This window comes from Sphaeramia orbicularis, chromosome 24 (assembly GCF_902148855.1).
Source record: "Sphaeramia orbicularis chromosome 24, fSphaOr1.1, whole genome shotgun sequence".
NCBI classification, from domain to species: domain Eukaryota; kingdom Metazoa; phylum Chordata; class Actinopteri; order Kurtiformes; family Apogonidae; genus Sphaeramia; species Sphaeramia orbicularis.
The window spans coordinates 446,975-474,896 of record NC_043979.1 but is presented as its reverse complement, the minus strand read 5'-3'; the positions used below and the strand labels follow the sequence as shown (position 1 = coordinate 474,896).

The window sequence follows — 27,922 nt, the reverse complement described above, 5'->3', positions numbered from 1 at the left end:
TAACTATGCGATTAATCATGATTATTCACAGAAATCCTTGCGATTAAGAATTTCAATTGTTGCCCAGCACTAGTTGGAATAGACTGCTGTGTTAAAGCTGTATGCAGATGATGCAGTTGTGTATATTATGTATATATTTACTCTTGTGTTTTTTTCTCCCAGTTCCTTCGTCGCTGCTGGTCCTTCCACTCGTTGCTGGGGGTTTACTGCTGTTCCTGCTGGTCTTCGTGGTGATCTTTCTGATCCGAAGGAGACGATCCCATTCCAGACTCACCGGAGCCCACCTTCAAACTCAGAGTCTGTGCTCACCTTGAAACACTGATATTCTTCAGCAGTTGGAAGAAACCTGCACATTATGTTCTCGATGTTAAATAATAATAATAATATTCTGTTGTGATTGTTGTGTTTCAGTGTTTTACCGAGTAGGAAACACCTACAGTGACAAGGAGGACGACAGGGAAGAGGACGCCATCGATGTTGATGCAGTTTATACCGACAAGAAGCTAAAGGGGTCCGCAGGAAACACAGAAGAAGAGAGGGAGTGTGAGGATGAGGATGGTGAGGAAGCACAGACTGATGGGAAATGCATGAAGTCCAAAGGGGGACGCCAAGGAGAGGGTGAAAGAGTCGACTATGCACAGCTAACCCAGCCAGTGTCTGAACAACAAGAAAATGTTTATGAGAACTACCAGAAATCTGATCATCTGTAGATTCGTTAAACTGCACATGAAGAGGTTTTTACACTTTACATGTGGGTGTTTTCTGTGAAACTGGACCTAAAAACAGGACAGAGGGTTCAACATTTAAACCAGATGTAGACCAATGCTCTGAAGCAGGTTTGGGTGGATTTAAAAATAAATATTTACTGAGATAAAAGAGAAACTGTTTTCAGATAAAACACATTTTTATATGATTTTTTTTTTCATACATAAATCCACATGTAACATGGTCGAAAGGACACGAAAATTACACGCTATTATTATTTTTAGATATCTCTTCATTCTGTCACAGGTTCATTTTGGGAATTGAAGTAAATATTCAAGGCAGAGTGTTTGACAAAATGACGCTGTTGTAAAATCACTGGTGATTTATTTGTGTTTAAATCAGGGCTGTCAAACTCCTGTTAGTTCAGTTCCACATCCAGCCCAACATGACCTGCAGTGGGCCGGATCATTAAAAGAACAACGTAATAATCCATAAATAATATCAACTCCAAAATTTGTATGTCGAATTTCTATGTTTTAGAGTAATGAAAGTAAAATTATATGATCAAAATTTTTACATCTACAAACTATCCTTTAAAAAAATGTGAAAAAACATGAACAACCATGAGCAAAATGATGGTTATTAAGAAAAACAAGTGCAGTTTTAACAATTTATGCCATTATTCGGCCTCAGCTTCTCATTTTCACGTTTGTTACAATGTACAGATCACAGTGGATCTACAAATACACAAAACATTTAATAACACATGGAATATTGGTACAGTTACTCTGAATTCTCTGAAGACATTTCATTTGTTCAGGTTTTTCACATTTTTTGTAAAAGGGTAGTCTGTAAATATTAACATTTTTGTGTAATTTTCCTTTTTTTTACACTAAAACAAAGAAAAATTTGTGGTTTTCATTACTTATAGTTAATTGTGATAATATTTTACTGGTTCTGATCCAGTTTAGATGGAATTGACCTAAAATTATTTTGACATCCTTAATTGTTAATATCTTCAGTGTAATTTTTGCATTTCACAAATTCATCCCGTGGGCTGAATCGGACCCTTTGGCGGGCTGAATTTGGCCCCCGGGCTGCCCCCTGGTTTAAATGTTCAGGTTCTGTATGTAACACCAGTGGACACGATGGGTTCCACACCAAACCTGGAATGAGACTCAGACTGATGACAAACCCACATGTGTGGATTAGAAAAACCACTAGGATCCACACATTGAACAGTGTCTGTATTTAGAGCAGGGCTGTCAAACTCATCCCAGTTCAGTTCCATATTCAGCTTAATTTGATCTGAAGTGGGCCGAACCAGAAAAATAACAGAATAATATATAATGACAACTCCAAATTTTTGTCTTTGTTTTAGTGTAAAAAAAACGCATTAAATTATGAAAATACTTACTGTTATAAACTATCCAAAAAAAAAAAAAAACCCTGAAAAAACTGAAATTTAGATTAAAACACGGAAGAAAATTTAGTGCAATTTTAACTATTATTTCTCCACTTCTCATTAGTCCATGTGCATTCTGGATCAGATCTACAAAGACACTAAACACTGAGGAACAGGAAGAAAAAATATTAAAATTGTGCTTCATTTTCTTTAGACATTTCGGGTTATTCACATTTTATTGGTACAGGAGAGTTTGTAAATGTAAATATTTTCATAATTTAATGTTATTTTTTGCACTAAAAGAAAAAATTTAAGTTAATTCTAGATTTTTTTTTTTTGGCTTAATTCAAGATTTTTTTTAACTTAGTTGAAGATTATTTTTTAGCTTAATTAAAGATTTTTTTTTTTTTGCTTAATTCAGGATTTTTTTTACTTAATTGAAGGGGGGGATTTTTGGCTTAATTGAAGTTTTTTTTTTAACTTAATTGAAATTTTTTTTTTTTTTTTTTTGCTTAATTCAAGATTTTTTGCTAAATTTGAGAATTTTTTTTTTGCCTTAATTGAAGAGGTTGTTTTACTTAATTGAAGATTTTTTTTTTGGCTTGATTAAGATTTTTTTTTTTTTTTTTACTTAATTCAAATTTTTTTTTTTTTTTTTTTGGCTTAATTCAAGATTTTTTTCCCTTAATTCAAGCTAAATTTTTTTGCTTAATTCAGTTCAAGACTGTGGAATTTTTGAACTTGGCAAAAACATCCCAGGGGCCGAACTGGACCCTTTGGCGGGCTGCATTTGGCCCCCGGGCCGCATGTTTGACAGCCCTGCTTTAGAGTGTATAGAAGAGCATTTACACACGTTTACACATCTAATGCACTGACACTGAGGGACATTTAACCCTTTCATGTTTGAATTATGAGAACCTTAATGGGTCCAAACACAGTCATGTCCCGTCAGAGTGAATTTAAATTGATTTCCATTCCAACGTTTATTTCCATATACAGTAGCTCCTTGTTTTGGATAATCCCTTATGGTCCAACTAAAGCAAAAATGAACTTAAAAAGAAAAATGTGGGTCAAATAGTCCCTAAAATGTCCCGTAAGAGAGATTTTGAATACTGTTTTTTTGACCCTAATCAAGTTATTTTTCCAGTGTTTTTATTCTTCTTTAGGCCTGAAAAAAAAAACAATGCAATCGAAAAAAAAATTTATGAACCTTTTTTTCATGGAGTGGCAAAAAAAATCCACTCAGCTGGACACCATGTGTTTAGTTTTTGAAGAACAGAAACATGTATTTACTGATATACTGAGTGAAGAGTATGAAATCAATTATTTTAATGCAGTTAATCTGATGTTTTGTCACATTTGAACATACTGTAATATTAGTTATTATTCACTTTATGGAGATAAGGTGCAAAAACAAAACACCTTTTTGTTTAAGAAAAATGGTTAATTACCGTCTGTTGACAATAACAAGCAATTGATTTCCACTCAAACATGTTAGTGCAGATCAGGTTTAATCTAGAACAGTACAGTTACAGTAACAGTCTGAATGTCAGAGTATTATTATGGGATGGTGCATTAGTGTCCACTGTGTCGGCTGATCTGGAACTAAAACAACAAAACCCACGAATATAGAAGAGAACAGCTGGAGAAGAACTGACCACTGGAGTGACCACTGTGCATGAAAGGGTTAATGTCCATATTTGGATCCTATTTTTGGACCCAATATTTGATTATAAATTCATTAATTATGGGATGGCTCATTTCTCTGAGGTCATCATTAGGTCCATCCTGGGGTTAAATCTGTCCACATTTACCTTTTATTATTGGGTCGAAACAGATGGAACAGTGAAGATACTAAAACTAGAAAAGCACTCAGAGCGCAGACCTCCGCAGAGGCAGAGAAGTGTTGCCCCCCCCACCCCACCCCCCAATGCCACCAAAATGTAATCATTTGTTCCTTGTGCCAGTATCAACATTTCCTGAAATTTTCATCCAAATCCGTCCGTAACTTTTTCAGTTATCTTACACACACACACACACACACACACACACACACACACACACACAGACAAACCACCGTCGGCATAAACAGGACCTCTTTGGTGGAGGAAATGAACCCAGTTTCACAGAAGAACCCAGATGTAGACGTGTTTGAACTGAACTATGGTTTGTTTCCCTTCGATGCATTTAGACGTGACGAACACATGACCCACATTGACTTTTAGAGCAGAGCCACCACAGCCCAAACATCTGGAAGAGATGCAGTTCCTCTGGGGTAGACCCTGATCCAGGTGGGTCTGACCTGAGGACCAGGGGAGGTCCACAAAGGAGCACAGGAGTTCCTCTGGTGAGATCTGCATTTCATTTTATGAAGCAGGAGAACATCTGAGCTGTATGTGCTTTGCTGGCTTGTTTGTAGTATTTTGCAGTATATATGAAAGCTAAGTGGACAGAGCGGTGCTTCTCATGAGCCCTTAAACATCGGCTCTAAATGTTAGCTAGCTAATGCTTTGAACATATGCAAACCTGACATGAAGCTAATGTTTCCATGTACATGTATGTAAGCTAACGGTGTGAGTGTCAGGTGTTAATGGATGCTGTCTGCCAGTCCTTCTGCTAGAACACACTGGAGCTGCATGGGCCTGAACACAGTTCTACTGTGTTAACATTCCTTCTGTATCACATAGCAACTGATGCAAGATGAAAAATAAAAGCTTTTCTTTGAAACTAAAAAATACTACTATTTTTCTGACAATAACATTAACTGTAACTAGAAGCACTCGGTGAGCGCAGACCTCCGCCAAGGCTGATCAGTGCCCCCCCCCCCCCCGTGGGCCCCCTCACCCCCGATCACCACTCAAATTTAATCATTTCTTCCTTATCCCATTTCCAACAAACCCTGAAAATTTCATTCAAATCTGTCCATAACTTTTTGAGTTATGTTGCACACTAACGGACAGACAAACAAACCCTGGCAAAAACAGAACCTCCTTGGCGGAGGTAATCAGGGGTGATTTGGGGGGGGGGCTGAGGACCCAGGGTAGTACCAGGACAGACAAGAGGAACATCACAGATTTGTACATTTAACATAATTTTGTTCCATCACTCCAGCATTAATGAAAGAAAAGCAGAAGAGTTTTTGTGTTGGAGAAACTGACGAAACCATCAAGTCTGATCTGAGTTTTTTTAAATGATCCACAGCAAAAGAAGGTCAAGGTCAAGGTTCCTTTATTTATACCTGTAGGTAGATTTGTTTTGCAGTCTAGGTGATTGCCTTGGCATTACAACAACACATACACTGAACATGTAAGACAGGCACCTGATCACGCTTACAGACAGGACAAAAAGTGCTCAGTGTTCCACCATTCATCTGTATGGCAGCATGGAGAAGAACAGATTAGAATGAGAAAAGAAATAAAACTGAACTTTAACATCTGAAGGAGGACAAATGATTTAGATACAGCAGCTCCTCAACACACACACACACATACATATATTTATATATATATATATATATATATATATATATATATATATATATATATATATATATATATATATATATATCCCTCTCTCTCTGTCTCTCTCTCTCTTTCTGTGTGGGCTCCTCTGCTGAGGCTGATGACCCCGAGACCTGGACCCGGTTCGGAAGAAGACAGTACGGTACGGATCCGGGACAACGGAAGATGAGTGATCCACATGCAGTTCTTTTTCAGTTGCGGGATCCGTGTGTGAAGCCACGGCTTACAGTGCTATAAGTACTGCGGGTTCATGAACAGATTTAACATCCGGTCATTACACGGACTTCTGTGACAGACCGCTGTCACAGGAAGAGCCTACGGTAGCCCACGGGCACGCGGCCCGGAGGCAGAAGAAAGATGAAGTCGATTTTACGATTTTCCTTTTTTAAAAATCGTCCTAATTAAAAAATCCGATTTCGATTTAAAATCGATTAGTAGTAGTTGAACAACAGTAGTTGAAGGCGGACGTGACGTCATTACGTCCGGCGTCATTACGTTTCATCAGTATTTTCCGCGCGGGAGCTTTGGTTATCAAACAACTAAGTTTGTGGGAAACGACAGCAGGTAAATAATGGACATAAAACGGTAGCTTTTGGTGACAGATGCTTACAATACTATTCCGGAACTCAAGTATTAACTGTTATTCTACGTGTCATTGGACTATCATTGGCTAAATGTTGTGGTGGTTTACTTGTATATATGTTAGGCTGAAATACTACTAATACGTACTTAGCTAATGATGCTAATAGGCTAACACGGTGGAACTGAAGTAAAATATAACTGAAGCTAACGAGGGAATTCAATTTTATTATTAATGTTATGTTTTAACTGTTAGGAGCAGATGCCTCTAACTACGGTACGTGCCTCAGGTGTGCGATTCTATTCAAGTGGGTAATGAGAGTTAAAATATACCCCTTACCAAACACCCAGCCCTGTTTTTCTCCAACTTTATTGAAAACATTTGAGTGTACAATATATAAATTATGAACAAACAACAAGTTGTCAAAGAGGAAGAAGCATTTGAACAAATAAGTTTAAGAAAATAATGCAGAGATTTAAAGACAAAGCAGGATATACAATTAATAGAATAACAAAGTAAATAAAGAAATAAAAATAACTCTATCAAAAATAAATGAATAAATGCACCAGAGAGTTCAGTCACTATTAAAGAATAGTTTCTAAATAGCCAGGGTGTTGTGTTGTGATTTAATATATTTTTCAAATTCCAATAGGAAGATTTTAAAATTTGGGTGTGTTTTGGTATATTTATTTTATGTATATGAAATTTTCCAAATAAAATGAACAAATTTACCACAAATTCTAAATTATGAATGTCATGTTTAAAATATGTAATTACGTTTTGGGATGTTATAGTTATCTTTTCATTACTTTTAGATATTATATATTTTTCAATTTTAGACCAAAAATTAGAAGAGTGTTCACACAGAAAGAATAAGTGTAGAGTAGTTTCAGAGCAACAATGACAAAAGTTACACATTTCTTCCACGTCAAAAAATTGAGACAAAATAGCGTTGGCTCGATATACGTTATGTAAAATCTGTAGATGTATAATTCTAATTTTGTTTGTAATACAGTATTTATATGGTCGTGTCACAAACACCCAGCCCTGTTTCTGCCAGTCATACTGATTATGATGTCACCTCAGGCCTCAAACATTCTTCTAACCAGATGGATTTAACAAACCCCTGTTAATGAAAAGCATAACTTTGACAAGATTGGACACAAGGATTTGTCTGTGTTTATACGTTATTTTTCTCCCTTCATTTTCCAGCTGGAAAACTCAACTCAACTTCTGGATAATCAGACTATATGACAGACACAGACCGGGTTTAGCACATGGTCTAAACAACCTTAATTTGATTAAAGTATGTAAAGTGTTACATACTTGATCAGCAGTTGTAAATGTAGAAGTATTGGAGTAGTACTATTGAAAGTGTATAATCTGTTGACTTCACAGCCTGTTCTTTTCAGTGGTTGCTTAGCTCCATCCTCTCTCTGTAGAAAACTGTCCATTTCCTAGTCATGGCTATGAGGAGTGAGGCCAGGGTGGAGGCGGAGGTGGAGGAGGAGGAGAACTATGGACCCCAACCTCTGAGCAGACTGGAGGTACTGTGTGTGTGTGTGTGTGTGTGTGTTTCCACAGCGTTGGTGAAAATCTGGATGTTTACTAAATAGGGATGTAACGATATGAAAATTTCATATCACTGTTATTGTGACCAAAATTATCACGGTTCTCATTATTATTGTGGTATTATTGAAATTGTGCTCAAAATGTTCAAAAAGTACTAATACACACACTGAAATAATTTAACCAAGTTGTATTAAAAAAACCGAAAACAAATAAAATAATAGTCCCAATGTCCCTTCTGTGTCAGAAACATTCAAATATTAACCCTCAGTGGTCTGAGTCTATTTTGTCCGTTTTTCAGTCCTTTTGATTTTGCCTTTATATACTATATAAACAAATGTTTACTATACCCATGTTTGGGATCTGTTTTTTCAGCACAACTTCATCTATATCATCTGTCTATTACTTTTTTCACTTTAACCTACTATAAAACATAAAAGGACAAAAAATACACAAACAAAAAAACAATGTATATAATTTATTGCATAAATAACACACAGATGCTTAACAAACATTTTCAAAGACTTTAAAAGTGAATATTGGTTCCAAATATTAGGTATAGAAAATTAAAATTGTAATAAATTAAAACTATACTCAAATATTTAACATAAAAGCAGATCTTTACATAGGGTTTTTTCCCCTAAAAGTGGAGTAATCAAACACAGTTATCATGATAATTAGAATTTTAATGCTAATACTAACTGTCTGCAATTTTACCGCAGCTTATCGTTATACTGGTAATCGTTACATCCCTATAACCAAAAGATATCACTGACCACTTTAAAAAGGGATTTTATAGAGGAAGTGGACCAGTATTCAAGATTTATCCCACCCAAGCACACCTTTGTATCTACCACCATAGCTATATTAACCATTTGCCAAAGGGGAATTAGAGTCAGTGGTCTTTTGTGGACTGCTACAACAAATGGGGAAATGAGCAGAGTTGCCCTTAAGCTGCCATAGTTGAAAATATATCCACTTTTTTCAGCTCATGAAGAAAATAATCACTTTTGACCTAGAAGAATGTGTAGTGTATCTTTCATTTTAGACTTACCTGTTTAAAAACACATCCAGTTTGTTTTCTTTTGCAGGGCAAAAACCTTGTGAATCTATATTAATGATCCTTTCATTGGTGGAAGCTGTCAGCACACGTCACCTTCAGATCCAAATAAAACTCTTATAAAGGCATTGGAGTCAAATGGGATGTCAGAAAAATATCAGATCACTGTAAAAAGTCAAATGTCCTATCACATCATTGTATAGTTTTGTGAGTTTCAAATGGAGCCTGTTGAATTCTCCAGTTTGACATCCTGATAAAAGCATTTTCTGTTTGCAGTTTGTAAGCACTGAAGTGCTGTTTGTTGAAGTCCTGACATGTCACATATGAAGATAATTGTGACCTACCTGATATTTGACAGATCAAAGCCTATATTTAACAGACACAGTGGGCCTCTAATGTATTATAATCTGATAAAGGCACCATCTAAGCTTCATCTGACCTGAACTGTGTCTGAGGTAATACATAAACCTGCTGCTTGTGTTGACCAGCCTTTCCAGGTTATGGTTCCTCCCTCTTGGTGAACACATGTTCCACTGTCTCCACAGCAGTGTGGCATCAGCGCCAGTGACATTAAGAAGCTGGAGGACGCAGGTTTCCACACCATCGAGGCCGTGGCCTACGCACCCAAAAAGGAACTGCTCAACATCAAAGGCATCAGTGAAGCCAAAGCCGACAAGATCCTGGTAAGAGACTGAACACCCACAGCCCCGCCCACTGAAGGTGGCCCTGCCTACTGAAGGCAAACCAAGTACTGTTACCTCTCATCTCCATCTGTGTGTTGATGCAAGAAGTAGAACTACACAACTACTACACCACTATCATGACAGCTGTGAAGCCCAGTTTACACTTCAAAGCTTCTAGAGCTGCTACAGACAGAACTCAGTATCCAACTGTGTTTAGAATTCTGTCTGTATGTCCACAGTTTACAGTCTGAGTATCGCAGATGTTTTTCTTTCATATAGAACAGGACTGTTAAAGTCAGTTCAGTTCAGGGGTCACATACAGCCCAAAATAATCTGAACTGGGACGGACCAGCACAATAACAACAGTACAATAATAACAGTGAAAAAGTCAAATTACAATATGTTTCATTAAAATGTGAATAACATGAATGACGGGGCTGGTTCTATTCATGGGCATGGGGGGGGGGGGGCAATCCCATGAAGAAAGAAAAAAAAATTCAGTTCATTCTTAAAATAAAAAAAAACAAACAAAAAAACAAGCGCACAGTTAAATTTTTGGGGCTTTGAGAAAAAACAAAGGTTTTTCTCATACCCTGTCCTCACAGTCCTGTCATTGAAGTTGTCCCACTGTGTGAGTCCATTTGAAGTCTGAGCTCTGATACATGTATGTAAAGGTTGAAGAAGCCTTGGTTTTTTCTTCTATAGTAGTCCTTCAGCAGTGATGAAAGTGTTGTGGTTTTTGCCAGAAATCTGTTTTTTTCTGAAAACTGAGCACATGTTCTGGTAAATTAAACGTGTCCGGATCATTTCCGTCTGGTTTGGCAACATTTCAGCCGGAAAACTATGCATAAATCACTCCGAAATGTGTATATTATGTTTCTTTGGGTCCGTCTCATGGGCGTGGCCATATTGTTTTCTTCTCCATTCGTCTCGACCAGTGAGATGCTCGTTTACAACGCGGAACTTGTATCGACGGCTCTGATTGGTCCGTTGACGACACATGGTCTGTTTCGTGTCTCTGGAGGCAAGATGGCAGATTGGCTTTGAGTATTTTACTGCCAATGTATTTGGTGTAAATATTCTGTGAACTCATGTCAGAATTCATGGTCCTTCAGTGTGGGGACGAACTGAAGTGTGAGGCAGGAATCCAACATTCTTGATGAGCCTCTTTTCTCATGTTTCTAAGAGACCAGTGTTTTTACCACAGATACTGACTCTGTCCATGATCTACCCATGACAGTGTGTGAAGTTCATCAGTAAGAGAATTAGTGGAACACAATGTTTAAGTACAGATATCCAGATTTGATCAAATGTTTGACCATATTCCTGTGTGACATGTATGTTTTCATTCATTTTGAACCTTAATGCTTACAGGTTTGTGCTCCCAAAGTACACCACAATGCACCTAAGAGCATGTAGAATGACATGCTCAGAAAAGTTCAGGGTTTTTTTCTTCCCTCACTTTCCTCACTGTTCAGTATGTGTGTGTTTTGTGCTGCTGTTGTCAGGGTGAAGCTGCTAAACTGGTGCCCATGGGCTTCACCACAGCCACAGAGTTCCACCAGAGGAGAGCAGAGATCATCCAGATATCCACCGGCTCCAAAGAACTGGACAAACTCCTGCAAGGTCTGAACACCACACGTGTGAGGAGCACTGGTTCACATCTGAACACCACACATGTGAGGAGCACTGGTTCACATCTGAACACCACACATGTGAGGAGCACTGGTTCACATCTGAACACCACACGTGTGAGGAGCACTGGTTCACATCTGAACACCACACGTGTGAGGAGCACTGGTTCACATCTGAACACCACACATGTGAGGAGCACTGTTTCACATCTGAACACCACACGTGTGAGGAGCACTGGTTCATGCCTGCCAGACATTTAAAGGACTCTGAAAACACTTCAGATCCAAACTGACTCCTTTTCCCACATCTAAAGACGTCAGAGTTTAAGACACAGGATAGAAAAGACAGTTTTTACAGGGTCATTCATTAAAAACACAAATACATTCAAACTGAGATTCATGCACTGGAAACATCTAAATCTGACTAGGACTGTGTATCGGCACAAATCTGGTGATACGATCCAAATCACAATACTAGGACCGGGATACGATATATCACAATACTGGTAAAAAAGGCCGATTTTTTTGTTTGTTTCTTTTTTTAAAAGATTTTTTCCTGGAAGAATTGAATTACACCATAAATCTGCACAAATCCTAAACACATTTTTATTTGATCCCAACAGGATCTAATGTTCTATCACCAAATGTTCCAACTGTGTTCAAACTGAAATTCAGTTTTCCAGACATTCCAGTTTCAGATCCTGTTCAAATGTTCAGATTCTATTAGTTCACAACTAACATCAGAACAGGATTGGAGTTCAATCCAACAAAGGAACGAATATTATTGAATAAAAGAGTGTGAAATAAGAATAAATAAAATATAAACAAAAATAAAATTTCACAATATCTGCATTTGAATAAATACCTAAAAATTTTGATGCAGTACTTTTTAATATTGATACAGTATTGTGAAATGAAATATTGCCATATATTGCAAATTTATCGTTGCGATATATTGCAGCCCTAAATCTGACCAAGTGTATTTGTCTCATTTCTAGTCCAAATATCTCATCACACTTAAAATCAGACAGAATCACCTACAGAGGAACTTTACAGTCAGATATAAGACCTGATTTACAGACAGTAGATCTGGAAAATCTCATTTCAAGAAATTTTACAAAAGATAATTTTCACTTGTTCCTTTGGCAGATTTTTTTTTTTTTTTTTTTTTTGCTTAATTTAAGATTTTTTTTTTTTTTTTTTGGCGTAATTCAAGCAAAAACATCTGCCAGTGGAGCAAGTGAAAATTATCTTGGTAAGATTTTGATTTTTCCAGTGTAGATGAGTGTTTTTTGTTTTTACCTCCGCCAAGGAGGTTATGTTTTTGCCAGGGTTTGTTTGTCTGTTTGTTTGTCTGTTTGTTTGTTTGTCTGTTTGTTTGTTTGTCTGTCCGTTAGTGTGCAACATAACTCAAAAAGTTATGGACAGATTTTGATGAAATTTTCAGGGTTTGTTGGAAATGGGATAAGGAAGAAATGATTAAATTTTGGTGGTGATCGGGGGTGGGGGGGCCCATTTCCAGCAAACCCTGAAAATTTCATTAAAATCTGTCCATAACTTTTTGAGTTATGTTGCACACTAACGGACAGACAAACAAACAAACAAACAAACAAACCCTGGCAAAAACATAACCTCCTTGGCGTGGGGGGGGCCCACAGGGGGGGCCACTGATCAGCCTTGGCGGAGGTCTGCACTCTCCGAGTGCTTCTAGTTTGCTTTTGCGAAGCTTGATCCTCATCAAACAGGAAAAATCTATGGTCAGGGGGTCAAACATGTGGCCCATGAGCCGAAAGCAGCCCGACAAAGGTTCCAATCTGTCCTGAGGGATGGATTTGGAAAGTGCAAAAATTAGTCAGTGGTGTTGAACTGGTTTTAGTTCAGGTTCACATTCAGACCAATAGGATCTAAACCAGGGGTGTCAAACCTGCGGCCCGGGGCCCAAATGTGTCCCGCCAAAGATTCCAGTTCGGCCCCTGGGATGAATTTACAAAGTGCAAAAATTCCACAGTCCAGGCTGTGGAACTCATTTTGGTTCAGGTTCCACATACAGACCAATAACAGCATAATAATTTATAAAAAATAAAGACACCATAGTTTCTTTTTGGTTTGATGTGAAAAAAAATGTTACTTAATATTATTATGCCTATAAATAAAGACAACTTCAAAGTTTTGTTTTTGTGCAAAAAATAACATTAAATTATGGAAATCTTTCCATTTCCAAACTCTCCTGTACCAATAAAATGTGACTAACCTGAACAAATGTGTCCAACCTGAAATGTCTGTATTAAATTCAGTCCAGTTTGAACTCTTTTCTTCCTGTTCCTCAGTGTTTAGTGTCTTTGGAGATCTGATCCAGAATGCACATGGACTAATGAGAAGTGGAGGAAGATTATTGGTAAAATTACACTGATTTTTCTGAAGAAATGTCAGTTTTTTCAGGTTATTCACATAATTTTTGTTTGGATAATTTATAAAAGTGAGTATTTTCAAAATTTAATTGAGTTTTTTGCACTTAAACAAAGACAAACATTTGGAGTTGTCATTATTTATAGGTTATTCTGTTCTTATTTTACTGGTTGGGTCCACTGTAGATCAAATGGGGCTGAATGTGGAACCTGACAGAACAGGAGTTTGAGAGCCCCGATCTAAAGGAAAATAATAAGATTTCAAGAAAAGCACTTGGACAGCGCAGAAAGCACTTGGAGAGATCTGCCCCCCACCCCTCCCCACCCCCCAATCACCACCAAAATGTAATCATTTCTTCCTTGTGCCAGAATCAACATTTCATGAAAATCCGTCCATAACTTTTTGAGTTATCTTGCTAACAAACAAACACACGCAAAGCAAAGTGATCACAATACCTCTTGGCGGAGGTAACAGCCTATAAATAATAATGACTCCAAGTTTCCTCCTTGGTTTAGTGTGAAAAATAATATTACATTATACCTATAAATAATGACAACTCCAAATTTTTCTTTGTTTTAGTGCAAAAAATGACATTAAATTCTGAAAATATTTCAGGGTTCATTCAGGTACTTAAAATCCTTGAAAACACTTGAATTTCAATGTTGTGTTTGCAAGGTCTGGAAAGTGCTTGAATTTTATTTCAAGTGCTTGAAAGGGGTTACAGTTCTAACTCTGTGATTTATTTAACACTGTTAGGTTAGAGGTCCAACCAAAGCTACTAACAGAGGTGACACATTTAGAAAAATAAAACTTTATATAAAAAAAAAAAGTCAATTCCAGGAGTTGTCAGGTCGACTCCAGGTCCATTTGGATCTGAATCTTTGTCTCACTTAGGACTGTAAGAAAATATTGGCTCTACAATATATTGCGATATTTCATTTCACAACACTATCAATATTAAAAAGTACTGTATGGATATTTTTAGGTATTTATTCAAATGTAGATATTGTAGAGGTTCATTTTAGTTTTTTTGTTTTTCTTTTTTGTTTCTATTTTATTTATTATTTCACACTCTTTTATTCAATAATGTTCGTTCCTTTGTTGGGATTGAACTCAAATCCTGTTCTGATGTTAGTTGTGAACTAATAGAATCTGAACATTTGAACAGGATCTGAAACTGGAATGTCTGGAAAACAGAATTTCAGTTTGAACACAGTTGGAACATTTGCTGATAGAACATTAGATCCTGTTGGGATCAAATACAAATGTGTTTAGGATTTGTGCAGATTTATGATGGAATTCAATTCTTCAAGGAAATAATCATTTTAAAAAAAGAAACAAACAAAAAAATTTGCCCTTTTAACAGTATCATGATATATCGTATTGTGATCCTAGGATTGTGATTTGCCGATACCCAGCCCTTCTCATGTTCATGCTGACGTCTGTCGGAGCAGTGACGTCACTGTGTGTCTTTCAGGAGGCATCGAGACAGGTTCCATCACTGAGATGTTTGGAGAGTTCCGGACGGGGAAGACTCAGCTGTGTCACACACTGGCCGTCACCTGTCAGGTACAGTCCACCTGAGGACACACAGCACGGACACCTGCAGAGTGGACGGACACTTTAACAGGACGTGTGTGTGTGTGTGTGTGTGTGTGCGTGTGTGTCCACAGCTGCCCATAGATCAGGGAGGAGGTGAGGGTAAAGCCATGTACATCGACACCGAGGGAACCTTCAGACCAGAGAGGCTGCTGGCTGTGGCTGAGAGGTCAGTCCGTCTGTCTGTCCGTCTGTCTGTCTGTCCGTCTGTCTGTCTGTCCACATTTGTTTGTTGTTGTCTTATGTCAGGGCTGTCAAACTCATTTTCTTCCGGGGGCCACATTCAGCCCAGTTTAATCTGAAGTGGGCTGGAACAGTAAAATAACAGCACCATAGCCAATAAATGATGACAACTACAAATTATTTTAGCACAAAAAATAACATTAAATTATGCCAATATTTACATTTACAAACTATCCAAACAAAAAGGATGTGAATAACCTGAAAAAAATGAAATTTGTTAAGAAATGTGATTACAATTTTGTCAATATTCTGCCTCGATTTGTCATTTCTACATATGCATTACAGATCTGATCTACAAAAGCACCAAACATTCAGTAACAGGCAGAATATTGTTAAAATGGCACTTAATTTACTTCAGACGCTTTAGGTTATTTACATTTTATTTTAAAAGGATAGTTTGTAAATGCAAACATTTTCATAATTTAATGTTTTTTGCACTAAATCAAAGAGAAAAAATTGGTGTTGTCATTATTTATAGGTTATTCTGATATTATTTTTGAGTTTGATGCCCTAACTTGTGCTTTGCAAATTCATCCCACGGGCCGGATTGGACCCTTTGGTGGGCCGGTTTTGGCCCCTGGGCCTCATGTTTGACACCTGCGTCTTATGTAATGGAATTTGAACTTCTTGATCTGATTCCCTTCTTTGTTCCTGTATCCTTTCCTGAAAACCCGTCTCCACTGCATGCTGACTTACCCATATCTTCACCCAAACCCTCCTACTGTGTGTGTACATTTTCTTGCGAGGTAACAAAAGGTGACTGATTGTTAAAACCTTGAGTTCATCATTCAGTCCAAAGGCCTTTGAACAGACTGGAGGTGTCACTTGCAGATGCGTCTCACCCTATAAAAGGTGGATCTTGTGAGAAGCTCTTGGTCTTTTCTTCAGTCGCTGCTCGTGTGCAGAACTGACCTTTACAAAGATATAAAATGTCGTCGGCTGGCAGAAGTCTGTATTTCATTACTCACCATAACACTTCTTATCTGTAATAAACCACCGTCTGTCACTGGGTGCAGCTTCTAGAACAGGGGGGTCAAACATGCGTCCCGTGGACCCAAACCGGCCCACCACAGGGTCCGATCAGGTCCATGGGATGGATTAGAGAACTACAAAATTTACACTCAAGATATGAACCATCCATGGTGTTAAAACTGTCTGTCCTGTGGAACTGATCTCTTGGTGTGGCAGTGTGTAATCGGGGGGGCGGGGGCGGCACTGGTTTCTCCGTCATACTTATAATACTATGGGGGGGGGACCTCACACAGCATGGACGATGATGATTGTTTTATATGAAATGTTTGGTGTGATCTACAGTGGATCAGAACCAGTCAAATAAACAGAATAACAGAAATAATGACAACTGCAAAACTGTCTCTTTATTTTAGTGGAAAAAAGTAAAATTACATGAAAATGTTTACATTTACAAACTATCCTTTCACAAAAAATATGAATAATCTGAACAAATATGAACATTGTCTTCATATACATCAGTGTAAATGGACCAATATTCTATTATTAAATGTTCTGTGTATTTTAGATCCACTGTGTCTGTACTTTAGAGTGAACATGTAGAAATGATAAGCTGAGGCTGAATATTGGTCCAGTGTCACTTTATTTAAGCACTTTTGTGTTTTTGGTGGTTGTTCATGTTCACTTTTAAAGGATTCTTTGTAGATGGAAACATTTTCATAATGTAATTTAAATGTTCTTATGTGACTGGTTCTGACCCACTCTAGATCATATTGGACTGAATGTGGAACTTAAACTAACATGAGTTTCAACCCCCCCCCCCCCCCGGTCTGGGAGGAGGGGGTTCTAGTTTTTCAGTTTACCGGCCGATGGGCTGTAAGCTACTGTCGTCTGTCGTCTGTTACAAAACTTTCAATCGTTGTCTTCTCTGAAACTACAATTCTGATTGACTTCAAACTTGGTCTACAGCTTCTGTATGATGATGTCAACACAAGTTAGAGAAATTATTTGGATCTGGATCTGATTCTGGATTTGGTGCCACTTTGAAAAATGTCCCCATTATAAGAGATAGGAAGTGGCGGTCAGCTCCAGGGCCATTGGTCCTGTTTTTGTTTTGGTCGTATAATAATATTAATAAGTGCATATTGTTTCTGTTTAATTGAAAACGTCATCAGAAGGTGAATGAATGTGTCGTGTGTTTTTCATGACCTTCAATGCTGCGTTCAGGTGTCGTCTGTTCAGCCCAGTGTCGTCTGTGTTCAGGTACGGCCTGGTGGGCAGTGACGTTCTGGATAACGTGGCGTACGCTCGTGCCTTCAACACAGACCATCAGACCCAGCTGCTGTACCAGGCGTCCGCCATGATGGCCGAGTCCAGGTGAGTGATTGGACTGGAGTCAGCTGACTGCACCGACCAATGGGAGCTGGACAGGTGTGTGTGTGTGTATGTGTGTGTGTTTGGACAGGTGTGACCTGTGTTTGTTTGTTTGTTTGTTTGTTTGTTTGACTTAATGGACCCAGTGTGTTCAGAATGAGTGTGAACCCCAGTTAGTATTAAATTCAAGTGCATGTTGGGTGATTTTGTAAATGTTCAGCTGACTTCATAAAGCATGAACACACATGATTCTATTTCTAATTCTGTCCGTCCTGTTTTAGTCCAGACAGTGAACTGTGTGTCTGTACTGTCCTCTACTGCAGCTGCACACAAATGTCCCATCAGAAATAGGACTGATATTATCAGACTGAGTTTATGAACTGATCCAGTATCAGTCCAGGCCTGAACGTCTGCTTCACAGTTTTTCACTGGTGTGAACTGATTTGTTTGTTTGGTTGGTTTGTTTGTTTGTTTGTTTTTTCAGTTGGATGTCGTCTTAGTATTGGTGAATTCTGATAATCTCTCTCTCTCTCTCTCTCTCTCTCTCTCTCTCTCTCTCTCTCTCTCTCTGTCTCTCTCTCTCTGTCTCTCTCTCTGTGTCTCTCTCTCTCTCTCTCTCTCTCTCTCTCTCTCTCTCTGTGTCTCTCTCTCTCTCTCTCTCTCTCTCTCTCTCTCTCTCTCTCTCTCTCTCTCTCTCTCTCTCTCTCTCTCTCTCTCTCTCTCTCTCTCTCTCTCTCTCTCTCTCTCTCTCTCTCTCTCTCTCTCTCAGGTATGCTCTGCTCATAGTAGACAGTGCTACTGCTCTGTACAGAACAGATTACTCTGGTAGAGGTGAGTTATCTGCCAGACAGGGACACCTGGGACGATTCCTACGGATGCTGCTGCGACTGGCAGACGAGGTACGAAGGAAACACACACACACACACACCACACTGAGACTGGATTTACACTGGAACTGGAACTATAAATACTGTTAGAGTTACTGTATAAATACTGTAACTACAACAGTATAAATACTGTTAGTTACAGTATAAATACAGTAACTGTAACAGTGTAAATGCTGTTCCAGTTTAAATGCTGCCTCTGCTGCAGATCCTTGTCTCCTCTTCTTCAGTGTTTGTCTTCTCTTCCGTCCTCTCTTCCGTCATCCTCAGTTTGGCGTTGCCGTGGTGATCACTAACCAGGTGGTGGCTCAGGTGGACGGAGCAGCCATGTTTTCTGCAGATCCAAAGAAACCCATAGGAGGAAACATTCTGGCACATGCATCCACCACACGGTAAGAACCAGAACCAGAACCCTGGACTGGTACTGGACTGGTACTGGACCGGTACTGGACCTGTACGGCACCGGTACTGGACTGGTACTGGACTGTACTGGACTGGTACTGGACCGGTACTGGACCTGTACGGCACCGGTACTGGACTGGTACTGGACCGGTACTGGACCTGTACGGCACCGGTACTGGACTGGTACTGGACTGTACTGGACCGGTACTGGACTGTCCTGGACCGGTACTGGACTGGTGCTGACAGAAGGCAGAGTATGAGGGAAAACAGGTGTAAAACTGCAATAGAAGTGAATATTTAAAAAAGCAGTTTGAACAGTTGTAATTAAACACTAAGTATGTATGTATATGTATTTATTTATGTATTGATTAGAGGAAAATCATTCATATTAGAGTTGACCTGATCACTGCTGTTCATATTTAATTAATAAAGTTTTGTTTTCTGAACCAGTTATTTTGTTACAGGATTTATACATTTGTATTAATATATTTAATAAGGAAAACCTCTTTGTTCTTGCAGTATTTTCTCATAAACAGTCCTAATTTGCCTTTGTTGTTATTTCTGCGTCTTTATTTTTTGTCTTGTGGTTGGAGTATCAGATGTTTGCTCTGTTTTAGTTTTGACGCTCGTCAGATTTCATGTTGTGACTGAATTCTTCTTTTTCAGTCTGTATTTGAGGAAAGGTCGAGGGGAGACGAGGATCTGTAAAATCTACGACTCCCCCTGTCTGCCCGAGGCCGAGGCCATGTTCGCCATCAACGCAGACGGAGTAGGGGACGCCAAGGATTGAGGGGCGGGGCCGGGGCTGGGGCTGGGGGCGGGGCCAGCTCACTGAACTAAAGTGTCACTCTTCTGCTCCGTCCCAGTTTTGGACACTGATGTTTGTCCAGTTATACAACAGCGACCTGAGGACACCCCCCCCCCCCCACTTCAGAGCAGCTCATAAATGTCTCCAGGTTCCTTCTGTTTCTTCTACAACTCTATTTGTAAAAGTGCATTTAATTTGTAATTAAGCCCATTTCCAAACAGTGTAACTGAATGTAAGTATTTTCACCTGTATAAACGTCTGTTTGTCTTTAGTTGAACCTTCTGTAAATAATCATCAGTCCTAAAAAAAGAATTAAACTAGTTTAGATCCACTGGAGTCCTTCACTAACATCTGATACTGTTCACATAGAATAATATATTCTAGATTATATACTATTATATAGAGAATAAGTGACATGTCAGTGGGTCAGACATCAGTGGTAAATGAATGTTTGTTTCTTTTCTTGTTTTTCTTCTGTTCTAACTCCAGTATTTCGTCATAATCACAGTATTTTCAAACAGACTTGAAAATTTTTCACACTTTCTTTTAGGTCAGAATTCAACAGTTTGTTCATTTGTGTCTGATTTTTAAAATTCTAACATTTAACATTTGACCTGGAACCAAAAATAATAATAATAATGTGAACCAATAATCACTGACATATGACAGGAGGAAAAAATGTTTATGTAGAATACTGGAGAAAAAAGTGTTTGGTTTACTGTATGAAACATGACATTTAAAGGGTTAAAAATATGACAGTTATGGAGTATTTGGTATTTTTCTTTATGGATCAAGTTGATGAAATACAAAAAAAAAGTTAAAAAAAAAAAAAAAAAAGTTCAAAAACTCTGAAAAACATTTTGACATTAGTCCGACCTGTTTGATAAGAGTTAAGGGTTAAAGAAAATGTTATTTATTGACCTGAGTTTGTTTTGTTTTTTTGGTCACTTCCTCAAACGTACGTCTGTAGAACTTTTACTTCTGTTTGAAGACGGTCAGTATTTTTTGTACCATTGATTCAGTTATTCAACAGATAATTCAGAAGACGCACAGTTTAGAATTTATGAAACTGTTACTCAATGTGTGTTTTTTGTTTTTATTTTATTTCACTTCACTGCTTTTTCACATATAAACCACATCAGACCAGGTCCACATCAGACCAGGTCCACATCAGAAACCAGGGATACTTTTTTTTTTGCTTGATTCAAGATTTTTTTTTTTTTTCCCTTAATTCAAGATTTCTTAATTTTTTATTTTGTGCTTAATTCAAGATTTTTTTGCTCAATTAATTTTTTTAATTTTAATTAATTTTTTTTTTCTTAATTCAAGATTTTTTTTTTTACTTAATTCAAGCAAAAAAAAAGTCTTCCAATGAAACAAGTGTTAATGCTCTTGTTCAGATCAGTGTAACTCAGATTTTCCAGATCTGTTCTCTCTAAATCAGTTCTTCTGTCTCAGTGAACAGTTCCTCTGTGGGTGATTCTATCTGATGTTCAGTCTGATCAGATATTTGGAACAGAAATAAGACAAATACACTTGGTCAGATTCAGATTTTTTACAGTGGAAGGATCATTCTAGATTCAAACCAACCCAGATTTGTGTTCCTGTTTCTGGAAGGACCGACACTGACATCTACCACAAGAAAGAAACTCATCAGCACAGCAGGGACTGAATGGACAAACACACATTCCACACGTGTGTTTGGAACATATTTATAGAAATAAGGGACAGTTTAGGACAGATGGACCAAAGGGACTAGTGTTGTTTATATTCTATTCATTGTGAAAGGGGTGGATGGTGTTAAATGTCCCTTTAATAAAAGCCTAAAATAAGACAAAGGTGCTCAAAAACCAAACCTCCTTCAGTTTAATGAACCATTCACAGTTTACAGTTAATCACAATAATCATCTGTACAATAGAAAGGACTCTGGTAGCACAAAGGAAAGAATGAATGACAGTAAGTGACAAACAGGAGGAAACCAGTGGAGATGGGGGGGGGGGGGGGGGGGAGAGCAGAACCGGCCCCGTAGGCTCTGACCCTGTAGGCTCCGGCCCTGGACCAATGGGATCAATTTACAAAGTGCAAAAAAGACACTGAACAGATGAACAGGTTCCACATTCAGACCCAGAGGATCTAAAAGAACCCAATAATCTATAAACAAACATGTAAACACCTGAACAGTCAGAGGAAGGGGACCCATAGTCCACCTGTTATCAAATGTGTGGAATGAACATGTTTAAATAAGGTGAGACATGTTGTTCAAATGACACTTATTTTTCTGAATAAATGTCGTTTTTTCAGGTTCTTCACATCATTTTGTCTGGACAGTTTGTACATGGAAATATTTTCATTATTCAGCGGAGGTTTGTTTGTTTGTTTGTTTGTAGTATTTATAGGTTATTGTGTTGTTATTGTACCGGTCTGACCCGGTTCCTGCTGGTCTGGATGTGGACCTCCAGTTCCACAGTCCTGGTTCAGACGTGTTTGGAAATGAAGGGCTGAAGCTGAGCCTCCAGTTTAGACGAGTCTGCATCCTGAAAGAAAAAGAAAAGGATTGAGTCAGTGTTGGTTCACAGAAGAAAAGGACAAATATCAGATGAGTGAAGGATTCAGGGTCTGTCACCGATGAACAGAAGGAACACCAACAAGTAGAACGACAGAAAGTAGGAGAAAAGAAGAAGAAAACTGACCGAGGATTAGAACCACAGCAGAAACACACACATGGAACTGGGACGACAAAGTGTGTGTGTGTGTGTGTGTGTGTGTGTGTGTGTGTGTGTTCATACATGTGGGGGGTCACAGGTGGTCTTCAGAGCCTGGTGGATCCAGTTTGTGGCTTCAGAGACGTTTCCCAGTTCAACATGACACTGAAAAAACACACACACACACACAGCATTAGTCTGAACACACACTACTAACACACACTGACACACACACACAGCATTAGTCTGAACACACACACACTACTAACACACACACACACACACACACAGCATTAGTCTGAACACACACACACACACTGACACACACACACACTGACACACACACACACAGCATTAGTCTGAACACACACTACTAACACACACTGACACACACACACACACACAGCATTAGTCTGAACACACACACACACACTACTAACACACACACACTGACACACACACACACACAGCATTAGTCTGAACACACACACACACACTACTAACACACACACACTGACACACACACACACAGCATTAGTCTGAACACACACTACTAACACACACACACACACACACACACACACAGCATTAGTCTGAACACACACACACACACTGACACACACACACACAGCATTAGTCTGAACACACACTACTAACACACACTGACACACACACACACAGCATTAGTCTGAACACACACACACACACTACTAACACACACACACTGACACACACACACACACAGCATTAGTCTGAACACACACACACACACACACACAGCATTAGTCTGAACACACACACACTACTAACACACACACACACACACACACACACACACAGCATTAGTCTGAACACACACACACACATACAAACACACTAACGCACACACACACACTGACACACACACAGCATTAGTCTGAACAACAACAACGATGACACGCACACACACACACACACACACACTGACACACACACAGCATTAGTCTGAACAACAACAACGATGACACACACACACACACACACACACACACACACACAGAGGTTCAAAACACCATGAAGAAAAAGGACTGATCCAATGGTCCTTATGTGGACCCATGTGGTCCTTTACCTGGGCGATGTAGAGTCTGAGGGTCTTGGAGAAACCTGGACTGAGTTCTTCTGCCTGGACCATCAAAACACACACACACACACACACACACACACACACACACCGTTAATAGACTGTGGGGATAATGTGTGTGTGTGGACCTGAACAGAACCAGTACCTTCAGGAAGTTCTGCAGGGCCTCATGGATGGTGGAGGTGGGGGGGGTCTGGTAGAGGGCAGCAGCAGCCTTCTGTTCCAACCAGCCAAGTGAGGACACCTACACACACACAGACTGTAAGGGGACCTACACACACCCCCCCTTCTCTGTGCGGTCCAGTTCAGGGTAGATAAAGCAGTAAAAGTCCACCTCAGCTGTCCATGGAGCAGCAGCTGAACCAGAACACTGGACCCCTGAAGTCCAGACCCCCTGTGACCACAGCAGGGTTTTGTCCTGGTGTTGGTGTGAGGGCGGGGTTTGGCAGACTGGACACAGACTGGACACACAGTGGACAGACTGGACACACAGACTGGACACACAGTGGACACAGACTGGACACAGACTGGACAGACTGGACACAGACTGGACACAGTGGACACAGACTGGACACACAGTGGACACAGACTGGACAGACTGGACACAGACTGGACACAGTGGACACAGACTGGACACAGACTGGACACACAGTGGACAGACTGGACACACAGACTGGACACACAGTGGACACAGACTGGACAGACTGGACACAGACTGGACACAGTGGACACAGACTGGACACACAGTGGACACAGACTGGACAGACTGGACACAGACTGGACACAGTGGACACAGACTGGACACAGACTGGACACACAGTGGACAGACTGGACACACAGACTGGACACACAGTGGACACAGACTGGACACAGACTGGACAGACTGGACACAGACTGGACACAGTGGACACAGACTGGACACACAGTGGACACAGACTGGACAGACTGGACACAGACTGGACACAGTGGACACAGACTGGACACAGACTGGACACACAGTGGACAGACTGGACACACAGACTGGACACACAGTGGACACAGACTGGACAGACTGGACACAGTGGACACAGACTGGACACAGACTGGACACACAGTGGACACAGACTGGACAGACTGGACACAGTGGACACAGACTGGACACAGACTGGACACACAGTGGACACAGACTGGACAGACTGGACACAGTGGACACAGACTGGACAGACTGGACACACAGTGGACACAGACTGGACAGACTGGACACACAGTGGACACAGACTGGACACACAGTGGACACAGACTGGACAGACTGGGCACAGACTGGACACACAGTGGACACAGACTGGACACACAGTGGACACAGACTGGACACACAGTGGACACAGACTGGACAGACTGGACACACAGTGGACACAGACTGGACACAGACTGGACACACAGTGGACACAGACTGGACAGACTGGACACACAGTGGACACAGACTGGACACAGACTGGACACACAGTGGACACAGACTGGACACAGACTGGACAGAGACTGGACACACAGTGGACACAGACTGGACAGACTGGACACAGACTGGACACACAGTGGACACAGACTGGACAGACTGGACACACAGTGGACACAGACTGGACAGACTGGACACAGACTGGACACACAGTGGACACAGACTGGACAGACTGGACACACAGTGGACACAGACTGGACACACAGTGGACACAGACTGGACAGACTGGACACACAGTGGACACAGACTGGACACAGACTGGACAGACTGGACACACAGTGGACACAGACTGGACACAGACTGGACACACAGTGGACACAGACTGGACACACAGTGGACACAGACTGGACACAGACTGGACACACAGTGGACACAGACTGGACAGACTGGACACAGACTGGACACACAGTGGACACAGACTGGACAGACTGGACACAGACTGGACACACAGTGGACACAGACTGGACAGACTGGACACACAGTGGACACAGACTGGACAGACTGGACACAGACTGGACACAGACTGGACACACAGTGGACACAGACTGGACAGACTGGACACACAGTGGACACAGACTGGACACACAGTGGACACAGACTGGACAGACTGGACACACAGTGGACACAGACTGGACACAGACTGGACAGACTGGACACACAGTGGACACAGACTGGACACAGACTGGACACACAGTGGACACAGACTGGACACAGTGGACACAGACTGGACAGACTGGACACAGACTGGACACACAGTGGACACAGACTGGACAGACTGGACACACAGTGGACACAGACTGGACACACAGTGGACACAGACTGGACACAGACTGGACACAGACTGGACACACAGTGGACACAGACTGGACAGACTGGACACACAGTGGACACAGACTGGACAGACTGGACACAGACTGGACAGACTGGACACACAGTGGACACAGACTGGACACACAGTGGACACAGACTGGACACAGACTGGATGTTAGTGATAGGAGTCAGAGCTGGTGTTGGATGTGTAGTGGTTGTGGGTGGTGGTCCCAGTCCAGTGTGGTGTCTCAGATGGGTCTGTCTGCTGTGGACATGGACCCACTTGTGTTTGTATTTGACAGTTTGTATACGTGTTCAGGTCTTCTTCTGCTGTTGTACACAGCTCCTGTACCTGCTTCTGTGTTCGGTTCTATTCCCATGTGGAAGTATCAACCAGAAAAGGACCTGGGTCTGCTGTTGTCTAAGCAGATGAACACACACACACACACACACACCCTGTCCAGTGGTTCAGACTGTTCATGTCGTCGGTGTCAGGACAGGTTAGTCTAATTTGTGGACGGTCAGTTCTGTCTGAGGTCACAGTGACATCATCACAACACACCGCTGTGGTACTTTACTCTAGTACTAATGCTGCCTTCAGGTGCTGTGGGAATTACCAGGTACAAACTCCAAAACTGTTGTATTTTCCACTGGAGGAGCTGGAAAAGAGTTAGATCCACAGGATGAAAGAACCTTTGACCTGTTCAGTGTGGTACAGAGGAACGAGGGATTCATATGAAAGATAAACAAGGCTTTTATTAACATTCTGCCATCTATCTATCTATCTATCTATCTATCTATCTATCTATCTATCTATCTATCTATCTATCTATCTATCTATCTATCTATCTATCTATCTATCTATCTATCCATCCATCCATCCATCCATCCATCCATCCATCCATCCATCCATCCATCCATCCATCCATCCATCCATCCATCCATCTACAGGGTGGGGAAGCCAAATGTACACTGAACATGTAGTTGTTTTTTCTCAGCAGACACTACGTCAGTTGTTTTGAACCCAAACATATACTGATGTCATAATCATACCTAACACTATTATCCATACCTTTTCACAAACTTTTGCCCATATGAGTAATCAGGAAAGCAAACGTCAAAGAGTGTGTGATTTGCTGAATGCACTCGTCACACCAAAGGAGATTTCCAAAATAGTTGGAGTGTCCATAAAGACTGTTTATAATGGAAAGAAGAGAATGACTATGAGCAAAACTATTACCAGAAAGTCTGGAAGATACTATTAAAGAAGAATGGGAGAAGTTGTCACCCCAATATTTGAGGAACACTTGCGCAAGTTTCAGGAAGCGTGTGAAGGCAGTTATTGAGAAAGAAGGAGGACACATAGAATAAAAACATTTTCTATTATGGACATTTTCTTGTGGCAAATAAATTCTCATGACTTTCAATAAACTAATTGGTCATACACTGTCTTTCAATCCCTGCCTCAAAATATTGTACATTTTGCTTCCCCACCCTGTATCTATCTATCCATCCATCCATCCAGTGGCCTGGGCTGAACCCTTTGGTGGTCCACTTCTGGTCCTCTGTTGGACCTCCTGTTCTATAAACACAGACAGTTGAAGGCTGACCTCATAACACCATCGGCCCAGCAGGTACAAACACATGGGGTCATCGTCTCTGAGGGCCAGGGCCCGGTCCAGGTGTTCCTGGGGGGACACAACACACACCTCAGTGTCTGGATCAGACCCTTCTACACACACTGGTCTGGATCAGACCCTTCTACACACACTGGTCTGGATCAGACCCTTCTGTCTCCCACCACCTGAAGCCTTACCTTCAGGATGTGGCTGCTCTTCAGTTTACTGTGTAAACTCTCATGCTGTGACCTCAGTCCTGTCAGAACCGCAAACCTGCAGCAAAAACACAAAAACCAGCTGACAGCAAGCAGGTCCACGGCTCACAGGTCACGGGTGGGG

General features: G+C 40.4%; 2 protein-coding genes and 1 long non-coding RNA gene across 4 annotated transcripts in view; 2 read left to right on the top strand and 1 right to left on the bottom strand.

Annotated features, from left to right (window-relative positions):
• The first annotated feature begins 162 nt into the window (after nucleotides 1–162).
• On the top strand, nucleotides 163–4,818 carry LOC115414922 (uncharacterized). The gene is made up of 3 exons (XR_003934729.1): nucleotides 163–297; nucleotides 412–558; nucleotides 4,302–4,818. It is a non-coding gene; the product is annotated as an uncharacterized LOC115414922 (long non-coding RNA).
• A 1,087-nt stretch (nucleotides 4,819–5,905) lies between these two features.
• On the top strand, nucleotides 5,906–20,624 carry rad51 (RAD51 recombinase). The gene is made up of 10 exons (XM_030128275.1): nucleotides 5,906–6,195; nucleotides 7,654–7,758; nucleotides 9,386–9,523; nucleotides 11,032–11,149; nucleotides 15,041–15,132; nucleotides 15,237–15,331; nucleotides 17,638–17,751; nucleotides 18,518–18,647; nucleotides 18,903–19,024; nucleotides 19,701–20,624. The coding sequence occupies exons 2-10, from the start codon at nucleotides 7,675–7,677 to the stop codon at nucleotides 19,822–19,824; spliced, it is 1,017 nt and encodes a 338-aa protein (XP_029984135.1). The 5' UTR covers nucleotides 5,906–6,195; nucleotides 7,654–7,674; the 3' UTR covers nucleotides 19,825–20,624.
• A 1,061-nt stretch (nucleotides 20,625–21,685) lies between these two features.
• LOC115414907 (regulator of microtubule dynamics protein 3-like) overlaps nucleotides 21,686–27,922 on the bottom strand; it is a 30,992-nt gene continuing 24,755 nt past the window's right edge. For both annotated transcript variants that reach the window (XM_030128269.1, XM_030128270.1), the window contains exons 7-12: nucleotides 27,781–27,856; nucleotides 27,575–27,652; nucleotides 23,811–23,909; nucleotides 23,654–23,707; nucleotides 22,630–22,710; nucleotides 21,686–22,377 (exon numbers count right to left, since the gene is read on the bottom strand). In XM_030128269.1, the coding sequence (XP_029984129.1) occupies nucleotides 22,318–22,377; nucleotides 22,630–22,710; nucleotides 23,654–23,707; nucleotides 23,811–23,909; nucleotides 27,575–27,652; nucleotides 27,781–27,856 (448 nt within the window). In that variant the 3' untranslated portion in view covers nucleotides 21,686–22,317. The remainder of the gene's footprint in view (nucleotides 22,378–22,629; nucleotides 22,711–23,653; nucleotides 23,708–23,810; nucleotides 23,910–27,574; nucleotides 27,653–27,780; nucleotides 27,857–27,922) is intronic.

Excerpts from the sequence above, each read along its gene's own strand:
- rad51 (XM_030128275.1), top strand. The coding sequence starts at position 7,675 with ATGGCTATGAGGAGTGAGGCCAGGGTGGAGGCGGAGGTGGAGGAGGAG. Across the intron at positions 15,332-17,637 it reads CTGCTGGCTGTGGCTGAGAG|GTACGGCCTGGTGGGCAGTG; the intron begins GTCAGTCCGTCT and ends GTCTGTGTTCAG. Across the intron at positions 17,752-18,517 it reads GCCATGATGGCCGAGTCCAG|GTATGCTCTGCTCATAGTAG; the intron begins GTGAGTGATTGG and ends TCTCTCTCTCAG.